Source organism: Lacerta agilis, chromosome 1 (genome assembly GCF_009819535.1).
Source record: "Lacerta agilis isolate rLacAgi1 chromosome 1, rLacAgi1.pri, whole genome shotgun sequence".
In the NCBI taxonomy this organism is placed as follows: domain Eukaryota; kingdom Metazoa; phylum Chordata; class Lepidosauria; order Squamata; family Lacertidae; genus Lacerta; species Lacerta agilis.
Window position 1 is genome coordinate 104,680,908 of NC_046312.1, and position 15,870 is coordinate 104,696,777.

The 15,870-nt window shown below is 45.0% G+C and overlaps 1 protein-coding gene across 2 annotated transcripts in view; it reads left to right on the forward strand.

Annotated features, from left to right (window-relative positions):
- The first annotated feature begins 416 nt into the window (after positions 1 to 416).
- The window catches only part of TANK (TRAF family member associated NFKB activator), a 36,074-nt gene continuing 20,620 nt past the window's right edge, over positions 417 to 15,870 (forward strand). The window contains exons 1-5 of one of the 2 annotated variants that reach the window (XM_033165842.1): positions 417 to 619; positions 3,543 to 3,645; positions 8,562 to 8,723; positions 11,571 to 11,679; positions 12,741 to 12,841. In XM_033165842.1, coding sequence (XP_033021733.1) covers positions 8,625 to 8,723; positions 11,571 to 11,679; positions 12,741 to 12,841 — 309 coding nt within the window. In that variant the 5' untranslated portion in view covers positions 417 to 619; positions 3,543 to 3,645; positions 8,562 to 8,624. The remainder of the gene's footprint in view (positions 620 to 3,542; positions 3,646 to 8,561; positions 8,724 to 11,570; positions 11,680 to 12,740; positions 12,842 to 15,870) is intronic. The other variant, XM_033165834.1, reaches the window with a different exon arrangement.

Genomic DNA, 15,870 nt, shown 5'->3' on the forward strand with positions numbered 1-15,870 from the left:
GGTGCATCAGTTAGGACTGAGCCTAGCAGACTCTCCTCTGCACAGCACTGCAGGGGAACTTCCAGACACCTGGGCCTTCCAGGACTCCCATCTGCCCCAGCCAGCAGGGCCAACAGCCAAGGATGAAGCGCCTGGGCTGTACCAGGCTCTCCATCCACCCCTGACTCAAGAGCGGGGGGGGGCGCTTTCGCCTTCACGCTTTGCGGGCGGCCTTGGATCGGGTCTTAGCTAGAAGGGAGGAGACGCAGGGAAGGGACTGGAAAGCAGCCAGCGGTGTGGGGACTGCGGCCAGACAGTCGCCCTCTTCTTTTTCTTGGGCAAAGGCAGCAGCAACAGCGGGGGATCTGGCCCGTGGAAAAGGGGCAAGGGGTGAGAGGAGGCGGCCCTACACGGGCGGGGACCGGCTCTGGAGCCTCACCCCGCTTGACCCCACTTGGGCAAGGCGATCTCGGAGGCGCCGCGCGCAATTTTACGCGCCCAGTCACATGGCCCGAGGAAGCCAGCAGGAAGTGGATTGTGGTTCCTGGGTTGCGCGTCAGGGCCGCCGCTTTGCGCCCGGGCGCTTGGGGAGGCGAGCAGAGCGGAGGTGGCTGCGAAATCCGAGAGTTTCTTTGCCTTTGTAAGTAGCCCGCTGTATCCCAGGCTGAGCAAACGAGGGCGATCGCCCTCCTCCCCGCTGTTACCAGCTATTGCCAAACGCTTCTCCTTCTTTTTGTACTTGTCACTTGCCCTCCTTTAACCCTCTGCGCTTCTGAAGGAGCATTTCCGCGGCAAAAAAGTGCGGTGCTAAGCCGCATCTCAGAAAAGCTGGCGTGTTGTTTCTCAAAACGGCGTGATCATAAACTTGTTTACTTCTCTTTCCCTTTTCTTTTTGTAAGCCTGGATTTATTCGGAGGGATCTGCTCCCAAATTCAGTGTGCATGGGAATGCCGCCCAACTAGTGTTTATTCTTCTTCTCCGCCGCCGCCCCCCCCCCCAACTAACTCGGCCTGAAGAAGTTTGAAGGGCTACTTTCAGTGCGTCTGTCGCTCATGCATTTCCTTAGAAGGGCGGAAGTGCCTAGGGAGGAAGAAAACACACGCATGCAAACAGAGGGATAGGCAGGCGTTTAGGTGGCTGTTTTTGTCCAGAGCCAGCTGCACCTGGAACAAGAAAGGACCGGATGGGTTCTGGGTCGGCCCCTTAAGTACGAGAAAAGGAATTGGATGTTTTAATGTGTGTGTGCCCTTCACAGGAACAGAAGTGCAAGGGACAGGGAAAGTTTCCTGTTAGTTGTTTTAGAGGCTGCTTTGTACAAAAGCCCTGTGAGAAAATCACCTTCATCTCTTGTGAGCTCAGATGGCATCGAGTTTGTGTCATCGCTCACAACTGGAACTAGAATCCGGAGTGGAAGACTGTAAAAGTGGACAGGTCCACTGGCAAGACAAAAGACAGAATGAAAGAATTCTGAATTCGTCCAGAGTATCTTTCATTTGAAGTTGGCTCCCCTGATGTCATGGTAATGTCAGATGATTGACAAGTGGGGGGGGGTCTGCTGACTGCATTGTAGTCCCCAACTCTGTCTGGTTGGCACCTGGAAGTTCAGGTTTCCAGTCATGACTTGGCCACAAAGCTCTCTAGGTGATCTTGGGCCAGTTGCTGCCTCTCAACCTAACCTACCTCGCAGGGTTGTTGTGAGGATGAAATGGGGAGGAGGAGAAGCGTGTACACCATCTTGAGTTCCTTGGAGGAAAGATGGGACATAAATGGAGCAAAAAAACTAAAATATTAGAAAGGAAACTAAAATATTAGAAAGGAAAGTGAAAGAAGGAAACCGTGTGTGTGTGTGTGTGTGTGTGTGTGTTACTATTGTGAACAACTGGAGGTCACCAATCCTTGCTGATCACCCAGAGATTATTTAGTAGATAAATTCTACCTTCTGCCTACCCCTGATTTAGTTTTGGGGCTAACTGGTCACTATAATTAAGATCAGATTAGAAGTAGCCTACTTCTCTTCCCTTATATTGAGTGGGTTGGTATGCTTCAATCATTGCTTTCTCTTTTTTGCCCTATGTCCACTTTTTGATGTATCTCACTGACCTAGATTGCTGGTGGCTACATGGTCTTGCTTCGGGAAGCGGGTGAGGTTGACTGTAGTGAGATGTAGTAGGCTTCATTTTCCACAATGAGGTACAAAAACAGCAGCATGGATCTCTTTAACATTTCCATTCTTCGCACAAGTTCTGGTGTCCGGAGTCTCCTTAAGGATGCAGCCTGTTACGTCCTGTTGAAATCAGTGGGGCTGCATGCCTTACTCTATATTGGAGGGTTGGTTTGTTTGTTTTTCACCAGCTGAGGACAGGAAAAACATGCTATGGAAACATTTACAGTGATGTTGATGGAGAAGTTGTAAATAGAAGATCAAGCCTGAACCTCTCTATTCAACTGACAGATTTGCAATCCTAAATGCACATTCCAGAGAGCAAGACAGGTGGGGTTGACTTAGAGGAGACAGGCACAGGTTTGCTCTCTCGGGCTGCAACCCTGTGCACATTTACAGAGCAGTCCGAACATGGGACTGGGGAGGAGTGACGTGGCAGGATCCATCATTGCTGGCCAGGGCAGAAGGTGGTCGTGGTGGTGGGTGAGGCAGTTCTTCCACTTCTCTCAACTTTCTCCAGGTTGCAATCTCTCGGTTGCGAGGTATAGGTACGCTTTTATAAAAGCCAGATTTAATGCTTTTCCATCAAATGTTTTGGGTAATAGACTTTCCAATGGCCAAATCTCCCTCCTTTGCGACTGTAGCAGCGGTTCCATAGAATCCTTACAACATATATTTTTTTCCTGTCCAATTCATTTGGCAGCTCGGTCAAATTTTTTGTTTCCACTTTTGAAGAAAACCCATGATGGAACCCAGGATGCTAAATTAATTTACTTATTAAATGACGAGGAACCGAATAGATCCTATACGGCCGCTAGGTTTTTTTTTATTAATGTGCTATCTACAAAGAAGAGGAATGATTTTCTGCTCATTTATGACAATGTAGAAAATAACTAACTTAAAACTAGTTCAGTTGGACTACTCTGATTTCGGTTTGACTTAGATGGAAGGGTGTAAATGGGTTATTTTAAAATTGGTTTTGTACCGTATTGTTTAAATTTGTTAAATTGTTTTATTTTGCGTGTATTATGATGAATGTGTTTTTGCTATGTGATATGGGCCAAATGGGCGAAATAAAATACCTACCTACCTTTCTCCAGGTTGGCATAGCTAAGTGGCCTCAGGGGTTTGGGGGGTGGGTGGGTATTAAAGTTATTCTGTGGTTTCCCACTTGGTGCCATTGGCAGGAAAGACCTGCTGACAGTGGCTTTCCTCCTGGCAGGGGCTTTCCTCCTGACAGTGGCCTCCAGCCAGAGTGGAGAGAGAGAAACACAAGCACATTGTTCCAGTGGTACTCCTCTGTTCTGGAAGAGGTCGGCATCCTTATCCAAACCCCATCCCTGACTCCGTGTAAGGCAGCTTCCTATGGAGAATCTGAACCTGTGGCACTTCTTTCTTGCAGGACCAAAAGCTTGATTCTAGGGGAACTATGAAAAAACTCCGCTGAGAGAAGATGACATAGTCCGAGATCACTTTTGCTATTCCTACCAGAGCATTTGCAAATGGTCTGTATCAATTTGATGCTTTAAGAAATGCAGACTTGTCTGCCTAAAGCTTTGTTTGTATTTACTTGTGTTGCAAGAAATCTAATTTCTTGCAACACAGTCCATCTCAGAAACATCTCTGACCCTAACAGAGTTTTAGAAAATGTTTTTAAATGTTTTTAAAAGAATGTTAAGGATCGTCCTGAGGTTGACTATCCCACTTAATGCTATCCTTGGAATAAATAAACAACAAAAATATTATTTTTCAATCCAGACATTAGATGCATGCATTTGGGCCACCCACTGGTTTCTCTGTTTTTCCTTGTAAGTGAGGTTGGAAAAGCAAGTTCTAAACTTCACTGTAGCCAATCATGACACTTGGGTTTGTTTGTTTTTTTAAAAAAAACATTCTGCAAGACATAACTTGCAACAGTTTGCTAAACAGTGCGCAGGCATCTTCAGGGTAATTGCAGAAAAGGTGAAAAAGTAAGCTTCAAAGTATATTATGTAACTATGCAAAGAACACAGTACACTTATCAAGATACTCGAGATTTTGAAATTATGCTTTTTACGTGCATAGAACTGACCCAAACTGTTCACTTCCAAAAAGAAAGAAAGAAAGAAAGAAAGAACTGTCTTGGGCTTGGATGCTAGCATTTTGTTTGCCTGTTTATTAAAGACTGCAGTTCATTAAGGAGAAGTAGAAAAATCAGTGTTTGGGAATTAAGGAATTTTCATATGGAACATGACAGGCTAAAACCAGGCAATAGTCTTGCAGAGCTGGCTTACAAATATGAATGCTGTAGGGGGCGCAGGTCACAGGGATTTCGCCTACCCCTTTCCCCCTCTGAAATGGGCAAGAGCGAGCTATTGCACCTCCATTCATTTCTATGGGACTTGTGTAGGAGAATTTCCTGGCTGTATGCAGCTTAAGTCTCACAGAATTATTTTTACTGTGCCCGTAATTTGCATGCCATGTGAAAATTGTGGGTAGTGGGTGGTAGGGGAAAAGGGCAATAAATGCTATCTCCAGGGAAGTGGCAAAGGCCTTTATGTTTTTTCGGGTCCTTTGATGTTTTTGCCGTGTCGTGCAATTGCTTTAACCATGCTGCTGCTGTTGCAATTTTTCCTTGTATTGTTTGTTTTGCTGGTTTTTTAACAAGACTTTTGTTTGATCGTAAAACACCAGAAGAGCTAAGCTGATGCAGTAGTGTACGCATGTCCTTAACAGACAAATTGTAAATAAAGGAAAGCTCCAATTGGGTGTTTTAATGTGTTGACTAAATGCGTAAGGTGGGTGGGGAGTGCAGGAATGAGAACTCTAGCTCCGCTCACTCCTGTCTTTGTTTTCATTACCTTCCTCACTAGGGTCCCTGTGCGCTTAAGAACTGTGGAAAATCATGGTTGCAAAACATTCAGAAAATATAGTTAGAGTATATGAAGATGAGTTAACCAGGTTGTCCTCACAGCACCCTCCCCCATGTGCTTAGTCAAAACTTTATTAGAATAGGGCTAAAGTTCTAAGCCCAGCTGTAGTTTTTAAAACCATATCCTCCGTTGCTGCTCCTGGATTGAGGATTCTCCCCACCCCCACTCCCAAAGGATTTCCTAAAATGTAACTTTCTAATAATACCAAACTGGGACGTGGGTGGCGCTGTGGGTTACACCACGGAGCCTAGGTCTTGCTGATCAGAAGGTCGCCGGTTCGAATCCCCACGACAGGGTGAGCTCCCATTGCTCGGTCCCAGGTCCTGCCCACCCAGCAGTTCGAAAGCACGTCAAAGTGCAAGTAGATAAATAGGTACCCCTCCGGCAGGAAGGTAAACGGCATTTCCGTGCGCTGCTCTGGTTCGACAGAAGCGGCTTTGTCATGCTGGCCACATGACCCGGAAGCTGTACGCCGGCTCCCTCGGCCAGTAATGCGAGATGAGCGCCACAACCCCAGAGTCGGATATGACTGGACCTAATGGTCAGGGGTCCCTTTACCTTTACCTTTAATAACACCAAAAGAATGCTAGGAATGAGCAAGGCTGGTCCTACCTGATATAGCGATGTTCTCACCACCAAGGGGGCCCTGTTTGTATTTTTGAACTCCAGACATCAAAACGTCTTGGGACATCGCTACTGTTTTGTGTGCAGAAGCTTTCAGGGAGAAACAATAAGTAGCGACTTGAGTGATGAGTAATGAACGGTGTTTTCTCTTTCTTCTGAAAATTTTAAATCTTTCGTTGGAAGAGCGTGCTTTCAGAGCATGCATTAATGTCAAAACTCTTGGTGTTCAGTGATGGAGGCAGAGCATTAATTCTGCCTCAAGCCTAGACGGTTTTGTAACCTTCCTTACCTGAGTAACCTGTATGCCATGCCTTGCTCTGCATTTGTGTTAGGAGATGAAGAGCTCTCACCCTCTTGTTAAATGCAACAAACGTTGACACAGTGGCCTAAGCAGATAAGCTTTCTTTCTGCCACACCAGAATGCCAATAGTATTTTGAGGCATTTGCGGAACTCTGACACCTTCGGATTCTACCTTACTCGAATGCTCAGAGTTTGCAGGAAAAAAGCATCATGACAACAGTGGCCACATATGTGTGAAACAAATAGCTGCCCTCAAACATTGCCTGGTCAAGTTCCTGCATTGCAGGGGGTTGAACTAGATGACCCTTGGGGTCCCTTCTAACTCTACAGTTCTATGATTCTTAGCTGCGAAATCTGACCAGAGTGTGGAAACTGGCTAGCGCATCAGGAGGGAACGGTAGCATGATAAAATGAAGCATGCCTTCCTCGATCCAGAGGTAGTGCTGCTGTAGGATTAACATGGTCTGCCCTGGGTGTGTGGTACCCAGAGTAGTGTAGTATAATTCGGGTGAAGTAATTCAGCAGATCTCCGTGCAAATTACTAGGTGACTTTTGACAAGTCACTAGGGAGGTGTTTGGACAATCCCACCAGAAACTGGATCCTGGGATCATGCCAGGCTGCATATTTGGCATTGGTAGGAAGAAGAGCTTCTGACCATCATCTCCCTTCATGCCACAAATGCATGGCAGAGGAGCGAGTGGTTAACATTCTTGCCGACATCGGTTTCTATCTCATTCCCCCATCTTGCTTTACTAATGTGGCTGAGTTGCCCCGAGTTCTTTGGTAGGAAAGGTAGGGTGCTATAATAATGTCAGCTAACCACAGCCTTTGCCCCCCATCCCAGACTGCGGAATGGCCTCACCAGGAAGTCTTGCCTGGCACAGACTTTGTTTCTGTCTGGTGCCAGGCAAATGTGTTTTTTTTATTCTGCCAGGCATTTGGACAGTAAAAAAGGCCTGACTTTGGGGTGTTTTACTTTTGTTGTTCAGATGTACGTGTGGGCATGTGGTTTATTTTATCATGTCGGGTAGGCAGTTATAATATACCTGTTTCATTATAATGGATTTTTTTTTTTTTACTGTAGATGTTTTGTTTAATATATGTAGGACTATAGCTTCACACAAAAGGAGACCCAACATAATCTACAGAGATAATATCCAATCCAACCTAACTTCCATCTTCACCTTCTAGGGCAGGCAGCCTTAGAGTTGAGGAAATATCACACTGCCTGTGTGGGTGTTTGTTTGTTTGGCTGGTTCCTTGAATTTAACTGGCACGTGCTCCTCAGGAAGAGCGAAACTGACTTGTCCTCTGTCTCCCTTCAGCAACAGACGCTCACTTTGCCAAGAACAGCTTAAGGGAGGTGCTGTCCCTGGCCGATTTCCTAAGCTAGGCTTTTAGTTATGAGATACACATATCAACTCCAACCATGCAAGGAAGTCTGCAAGATTTACAGGTCCACAAGATTTGAGTAGCCATTTGCCATCTTGTACATAAGAAAAATTATTTTGGTTTAAATGGCAGGGGGTGTTTCTGGGTTTGGTTATTTTTTTGTAAAAAAAAAAAATCGTTGCCTGGAGGCACATCTTATATGACCCAGGAACCCTGATTTCAAGCCAGTTCTAAACCTTTTAAAGTACTAATAGGTTAATTGCATGTGAAATAATCTGCTTGCTACGCAGAGCATTGATGCCTACTCAAAAATAAGTCACACGGAGTTCAGCGGAATATACTCCCAGTTAATAGTGTATAGGACTGTAGCCTTGACTTCATTCTGAACTTGTCTTTCTTTGGCTCCATCTGCACAGTACATTTTAAGCAGCGTCATACCCCTTTTAACAGTCATGGATTCCCCCAAAGAATCCTGGGAATGGTAGTTTGTTAGGTTATTCCCCTCAGAGTTCCCTTTCACACCAGCCGCTACTGAGGCCTACTCAGAAATAAGTCTCATTGAACTCAATAGGGCTTATTTCCAGGTAAATGTGCCTGGAATCGCAGCCTAAATCTCTTCGAGTAGCAGAAATCCTTATTTTTAGTAACCTGTTTTTAATTGAAAAAAAATGCAGTCTCAGCAGAAGGTAATGTGTCTGCCTCCGAAGGATCTGAGCTTCTGTAGCTTGTAGAAATTGGTAAAGGTTCCTTAAATAATCATAATGGTTTGCCTAGATAATAAATAGAAAAGGGGGGGGGAGCAGAAGCCTGCTAGTGCCAAAGTTGACTCTGTTTAAATTAGAAATTTGTCACATTTAATTAATTATGTTCTGGAAGCTGTTCTTGTTTGTTTGGTATTAGATCTGAGGAGAGATAATTGGATTTGGTTTTGCAGCTAGCAATAGTCTGTGGCTGCGGCAAACTGCAAAGTTTTGGTCAATAACTGGTACAACCTAGTAGTAACTTTTACTGATGACGGTTACATTGGCGTCTCTCTATATTTGTGGAGAAAGTATCGTGGACACTGGAGTAAATGCTGCATTTCGAGTGTGCATTGGGTTACAGCTGAGTGGCATAGCTTGAGGGAAAGTCCTCCTTGCCCTGGGCCAAACTGCTGCGTAGGCAACCGATGCTTTGCTTTTTCCTTTTCAGTAACGCACCCAGCTCTGCTGCATTTGTAATATCTTCAGTGATGAGACACTGCTGGAAGGAAGCATGGATAAGAATATTGCAGAGCAGCTCAATAAGGCGTACGAAGCCTTCAGACAGGCGTGCATGGATAGAGACTCTGCTGTGAAGGAGCTAAAGCAAAAGGTACGTGACTGTTTTATGTCTAGCGCTACAGGCTAAGATTATGTTTCTGATGGCTCCCAGAGAAAATTCGACTCCCGATTTCACACACGAAAAGGAATGGTCAACACAGTTGGATAATGCCAGGGAAATTCTGTTAATTATCTGGGATGATCTTCTCCTTGCAGGTGTGAAACTGTGCCATGCGGCTTGTTCATCCTTGTCCATAAAATTGAGATTTTTGCACCTGTCTGGGGTGCAGTTTGTTACCAGCTTTTAGCTGTGGAGAGGCCTTGAAATGCAAATTATAGATACTGCTTCTCTGGTTGCCCTCCCCAAAGCAGGCAGTGCCTAGCCGGAAGCAAAGCATTCTGTAGGGTCTCTCCTTCTTGCAAGAGGAAGTGCGAAAAGAAGCAATCGTTTGGAACTTCCCCACTTTCATGTTAAATATAGCTGTTGCGTTATTTCAAAAGAGAGAAATTGCTTGGATGCCATGTCAAGAGTTGTGAATTAACCCCAGTTGTTTCCATCGGGGACAACTAAGCATGGGCTTAATTTCTCCAGTAATAAGATTTACTCTGGCTGGATTGTGCTGTTGGGTAAGTTAACCAGCCGGCAACCCCAAATTCCAAGCGGCTTGAAAAATTCTTACTTAAACCAAAAGCCAAGCCAGCTCTTCCTAACTATTAGAAACAGCGTTTTCTGATAAAATTCAGAATTTAAAAGGCTTTTAAAAAGCATCAGCATTTATTGTTAAAAACAGCCAGATTTTTTTCCCCAGACTGCCTTCATGTAAGGCACTTTGGGCTAGGAAGCCATTTGTGGTTTCCAGATGCTTGGAACTGACTGCACTTTTAGACCCTGTCTGAATAATTAAGGCGACAAGAGGAGGAATGGGCTGGCGAGCCTTTTGTAACAACCCCAACAAGCATTTTCAAGACACACGGCACTAATGCTCTGCGTCCCTTCCAGGAATGGGCCTGGCACTTAGATTGAAACACCTAAAGACTTGAAATGGTTCAGAGCTACGGCAGTGGCCTGTGTGACTGCTTGCTGCGCCAGAAGGAGAGAGTGTCATGCGGTTGAAGAGATGGCAACTCTTGACGCTTCTGGGATTGGCTGAGCTGCGATTGGCTGAGCCTGCTAAGGCAGGGAGGGGGGGCGCATTCCCTTCTGGGCAACCTTCCCCTCAATGCGTGCCAGTGGTGGGTGGGGCCAGAGGCTAAAGTGGGTGGAGCAGCAAATGCAACAATTTACCTTCATCCAATAGGCTAGCTTCTATGTACGCCCCTCTCCGTCCTCTCCTGGTAATCGAGAGACATCATCCCAAGACACATTCCAGCCAGACAAAGTCACTTGGGTGGTGGGTGAAACAGAGCCAGAGAGGGCTGTGGCCCCGGGGAGAGTTTTGAGAGCCAAATTGAGAGGCTGCATTTGGTCTCCGGACCTGAGGTTCGCCACCCTTGTACTAAGGGAAACCAGATCTTCACTCTGTCCTCTACACATACTTGTTCCCTTAAAACAGGGTTGGGGACCTGTGGCCCTCCAGGTGTTGCTGAACTCCAATTCTCATCTCCCTAACCATTGGCCATGCTGGCTGGTACTGATGGGAGTCGAGAGCCCAAGAACATATGGAGTGTGGCCACAGACTTCCCCTTGAAATGTGGCTGTTGCTGTTTTGCTTTGTAACTTTGAAAGTTATCCTTTATAGCATACCCTCCAGCTTGTGGCCAATAGCTGATTTTGCAAGTAGCTGATTGGCTGCTTTTTCCCCTGCTCCTTGACGATTGGAACTGTGTCATGCATAGAAGCCGGAGTCATCTCAGCCAGATGGCGCTCGGTGTAGAGGGATGTTTGGTTGTCAAGTATATCTTCCAGTCGGTAACTTGTTGCTGCCATCTGACTCTAAAAGAATTATTTGTGCACGCTGGCTGTCAAAAGCATCTTCTCTTCTGTCTGTTTTAGCTGTCATGCCTGTGCTCTGTACAGAAGTGTTGACAAGACATTGCTGTTGTACATTTTCAATTTGGGTCTTGGTGACTTTTTCTTCTTCTGTTTCCTGAGGTCTCCTTGGCTGCTGGAAAATGCTGACCTCTCTGGCTTATTAATGGGTTGGTGAAGCAACAGCTGTTTGGTGCTTTATTTTGAGTCAGGCTGTAGGGAGACTCTTGCGTGTATTGGGGGTTTGAAAGGGTATTTTTCTCCCCCTCTGTCTCCCCTCTGAAGAATGAAAGTGGCTAAAGAAATCATTATCCAGATTTTGGAGAAGGACTGGGGCTGGGGCATTAATTCAAGGTAGAGCTGGGAGACAACTCAGTCAGGAACCCTGGAGAGCCACTACCAATCAGTGTAGTTAAATACTGAGCTATATGGACCAATGGTCTAATTCAGTGTAAGGCAACTTCCTATGTCCCAAGCAAATATTTTTGATCATGCAAGAGGGCAGACTTTTTACTTGGCAATAACTTGGCATCACAATACACCCCTGTGATGGCACAGGGCTTAACTTCTAAAAGAGATCCAGATATTATAAAGACAGGCCTGCATTCAACCCACGAGCCTTGCTGGGTGAACCTGGGCCAGTCTATATCTGTTGGCCTACGTCACTGGGTTGTGGTGAGGAGAACATGTTGGTGGAATGAAATCCTATGTGCCTGTCCTTGAAGAAAGGGTGGGATGATAATGCAATAAATAAATAAAGAGGCAAAGGGAGAGAAATAGGAGTTTCCACAGAGGGAGAGCAATACCAATAGCACGGGTGACAACTTTTTTTATAGGCATAGCTGCTGTGACAAAGCCAGGTGTTGTACTTCCCTGTGTTAGCCTGTTGTCGTCACAAAATGACTACTTCGAATTAAATTATTTTTACAGACAGACAGCTATGAAAAGCAGATATGTGAACAACAAAACCAAATTGTATTTCTTACGAGCACTGTCACAAAACTCAACTCACAGTTGGCTTCTTTGAGCTGCAACAAAGGTAGGTAATTTTCTAATCTATATCTATCTATCTATCTATCTATCATCTATCTATCTATCATCTATCTTTCTACACCACCACAATCCACTGGGTTTTCCCAACACAAACTGCTTTTTTATCATGCATCTGAACTTCGGGGCCAATGAATGGTTGCTGGTTGTGAAAACTCTGTAGTGAAGGGTCGAGGGGAACAATGTCTAGGTCACTTCATACCTTCGAGCACCTGCTTCTGGAACCGTGCCTTGGGATGTCCTAGCAAAGTCCTGCTTCTGAAGAAGGAAGCTATAAGGGAGAGAGGAGTGGGCAGTTGTATGAAAAGAGAAAATTGGGGTGTAAAAAGCTAAATAATGAAGAGGGAGAGAAATAAGAAAGAAAAAGTATTCCATAGGGGGGGAAGAATGGGGGATGAAGGATTTGAATAGTTTTAAGAGGAGCAGGTTGAAAACAAATACTTATATCCCATGGCATTCTTCAGTTCCTAGAAGGCATCATTTTAAGAAGATTGCAGGCAGTGCTATACTGTGTTAAGCATGCTCAGGTCTCAAAACTGTTGCCTTGTCTATCTAAAGAGGAAACTGCACTGTACTTCAAATGTTAGTTTGCACTTATTTTCCTATATAAAGGTTATCTGCATGTACTACTACTACTACTACTAATAATAATAATAATAATAATAATAATAAATACCCCATCCATCTGGCTGGGTTTCCCCAGCCACTCTGGGCGGCTTCCAACAGAATGTTAAAATACAATAATCTATTAAACATTAAAAGCTTCCCTAAACAGGGCTGCTTTCAGATGTCTTCTAAAAGTCTGGTAGTTGTTTTTCTCTTTGACATCTGGTGGGAGGACGTTCCACAGGGCGGGTGCCATTACCGAGAAGGCCCTCTGCCTGGTTCCCTGTAACTTGGCTTCTCGCAGTGAGGGAACTGCCAATCCCAACCCGATTTTGTGGAAGTTGCATTATTTGATTCCCTATTGTATTCTATATGTGAAACGCCATGTATGATATACCCATTATGTTTGGGTTTTTTTTTCATATGTGCATGACCACCTACCAGAAGACAGCGAAACAAGAAGAAATGGTACATTACTCAACTTGAATGCTGATCAGCTGTATGAAAAGCTGCAGTTGGCAATGCAAAGAGAGAAGTTTTTAAAGGTAGGATGCTTTTCACAAGATAATTCTATAATGATGATGATGATGATGACATGATAAGCATCACATTTGAACTAGACAAACTGTGATGAATCGTAATTATGGTTTGTTAGAAACATGCCAACTTCAAACCATGGGCTTCCTTCGACAGATCTCACAGTTTAGGGTACGGATGACACACAAACTATGGTTAATTAAAAAGGAAGTGAAAACTTCCAATCTCCTTGCAGTCATGTCAGGATGGAGGACTTATTCTGACATCCATATTTGTGCCTGTTATTGTTCCTTGTGCCTGTTATTGTTCCTTTATCATCGATTAAGCCTGGTAAATTTCTGCGCTTACAGTGAAGTTGCCCAAGTTATGCCAACTTGGAAGAGTTGAGGATATGCTGTGACTCTTTCCAGTGTTATTTGTACGTGTCTGAATGGCATTGAAGTCCCCAGCTTGTTCAGCAGATGAGAAATCTTGTTGCTACAAATATGCAGAATTGGCAACGGAGGGAACTGGAACGAGGTTTTCTTCTGCAGAAGAGGCTTCCAGTTCTCTCTGCCTTCTCTGGGCACTTGAAAATTTCTTTGGAATTTGAGGTGGTGCAGGGTTTTGAACTGAGCTTGTCATTTTGAGCTGGCCAAGGGGTGGTGTGTGTGCGTTGTTCTTTCCCGTAAGCATGTCTCCAGCGTGCTGCAGCCTCCCTGGCTGCCCGCACTTCCACATTTGAAAAAGTCCCATGGGAACATTTCTTGGGCTTGATCTCCTTCCGCAGGGCCTGTAAGACAAAGCTATTCCACCTGGCCTTCAACTTAGCCTGATCCTTCTTCCTTTTCCCTTCCCCTTTTTCTATAAAGAAACCCTACTGAGACCCCACATTAATTTTCTCCCCTGGTTTCCTTGCTGGCCCTAGCAGGATTAATCTGGCCAGTTAGCCCTGGTGATGCCACATTTATGTTGTATTTATGCTGTTTTTAAACTTGTTTTTAATCATTGTTTTTATGTTTGTTGTTAGCCACCCTGAGCCCGGTTTTGATTGCGAAGGGCAGGGTATAAATAAATTGTTGTTGTTGTTGTTATTATTATTTAATTGACACGTGGGAAGCTGGGGAGACTTCAGAATGCAGGCCGTTAGTGAGATAATGTAGAATGAAAGAGAAGATGCTCACAAACACCCCTCTGTCACCCCAAATATAAGGTTAGCACCCCATCCACGATATTTCCACCAACATTTTTATCTCCTTTGATAATGTTCAAATGCAAGTTTTCTTCTCATTAATTGATGAAGGGTGAAGAATCAGGAGATATGCTCGGCACAGCAATCATACAGATATGGATAGCACGTCATTTTATAAGTGTATTTTTCTTACCCTTGTTCTACTGAAGACACTCGTCATTTGACTCACTCTGCTATGAAGTCAGTTTGCCCTCCTAAAAACCTTTGAATAGCCAGCAATATGAGTTGAGAACAAAGTAGTTACATGAGTAACACCAGGGAGCAACATAGTTCTTCAATAGTTGCCTACATAGTTGCACTCTTTCAAATGGCAAGCTGTCAACTGGTTTTGGGTGTGCATAGAATGCTCTGTAAAAATGCAAAGTCTATTCATGAATGTATATACAGTGGTACCTCGGTTTACGAACTTAATCCGTTCCTGAAGTCTGTTCTTAAACCGAAACCGTTGTTAAATTGAGGCGCGCTTTCCCTAATGAAGCATCCCGCCGCCGGTGCCTTTCCACCGTTTGGACTCCGTTCTTAGACCAAGGTAAAGTTTGCAAACCAGGACACTATTTCCAGTTTTGCGGAGTTTGTAAACCAAATCGTTCGTAAACAGGACTGTTCGTAAACCAAGGTACCAGTGATATTTACAGTTCCTCACTCTCTCTGTGTGTGTGGCAGTGTGTCCTATAGACAGCATTCTGTCTTTTTCATTCTCACTGGGTACTCATTTTTTGCTTTTTATCGCTACCTGCTAAATTTTTATTGACTTGACTTACTACTTACTATACGGGACGCGGGTGGTGCTGTGGTCTAAACCACTGAGCCTTGGGCTTGCCGATCAAAAGGTTGGCGGTTTGAATCCCCGTGACAAGGTGAACTCCCGTTGCTTGGTCCCAGTTCCTGCCAACCTAGCATTTCGAAAGCACGCCAAAAAGTGCAAGTAGATAAATAGGTACTGCTCTGGCGGGAAGGTAAACAGCATTTCCATGCGCTGCTCTGGTTTCGCCAGAAGCGGCTTAGTCATGCTGGCCACATGACCCAGAAAAACTGTCCGCGGACAAATGTCTGCTCCCTCAGCCAGTAAAGCGAGATGAGTGCCGCAACTCCAGAGTTGTTCTCAACTGGACTTAACTCTCAGGGGTCCCTTTACCTTTACCTTACTATAGCCAATTCATCTTCCCCCCCCTTTCCCCCCTACAAACAAAAATGTCTTATGACACCAAATCAGGAAGCGAAGCTCTTCTTTCCAACGTTTGTTTGTTTTTAAAGTTAAGACCTGTTGTGCTAAGATTGGGTTGCAAGGCATAAGGTTTGAACACTCCTGTGCCAAAATCTTCCTTTCGCTTCTGATTCTGTTTTTGTCTGCTTATCTTTGAGACTGTTCTTCAGTCTTTCACACAGTTACAAACCAGCGATACTCTAAATATGTTGGAAGGGTCACATGTTCACCCCCTGGTCACACACATGGTATAGCATCTGTACAGGCATAAATATGGATATCTGTGCACCCAATTTAGACAAGGTAGAAAGGATGGAAGATGTCAGGGTCGAGTCAGATGAGGAGGAGTGGTGGCAAGCCCCCCCTGACAAGGCAGCACCCACAGAGGAATCTGAGGAATTCGTACCTGGGGAAGACTGGTGGCGGCATTCCTCAGAAGAGGAGGAATCTGATAGAGAGGAGGAGGAAAGACAAGAGCGAGAGGAAGAAGTGGGGGCAGGAGCAGGTCCCAGTCCAGAGCGGAATCAGCCGATCCCCTCTCCTCCTCCCTTCTCAGCTGTAGAACGCCGAGCTGAGAAGCGAAGGCGGCAATTAGAGACAGC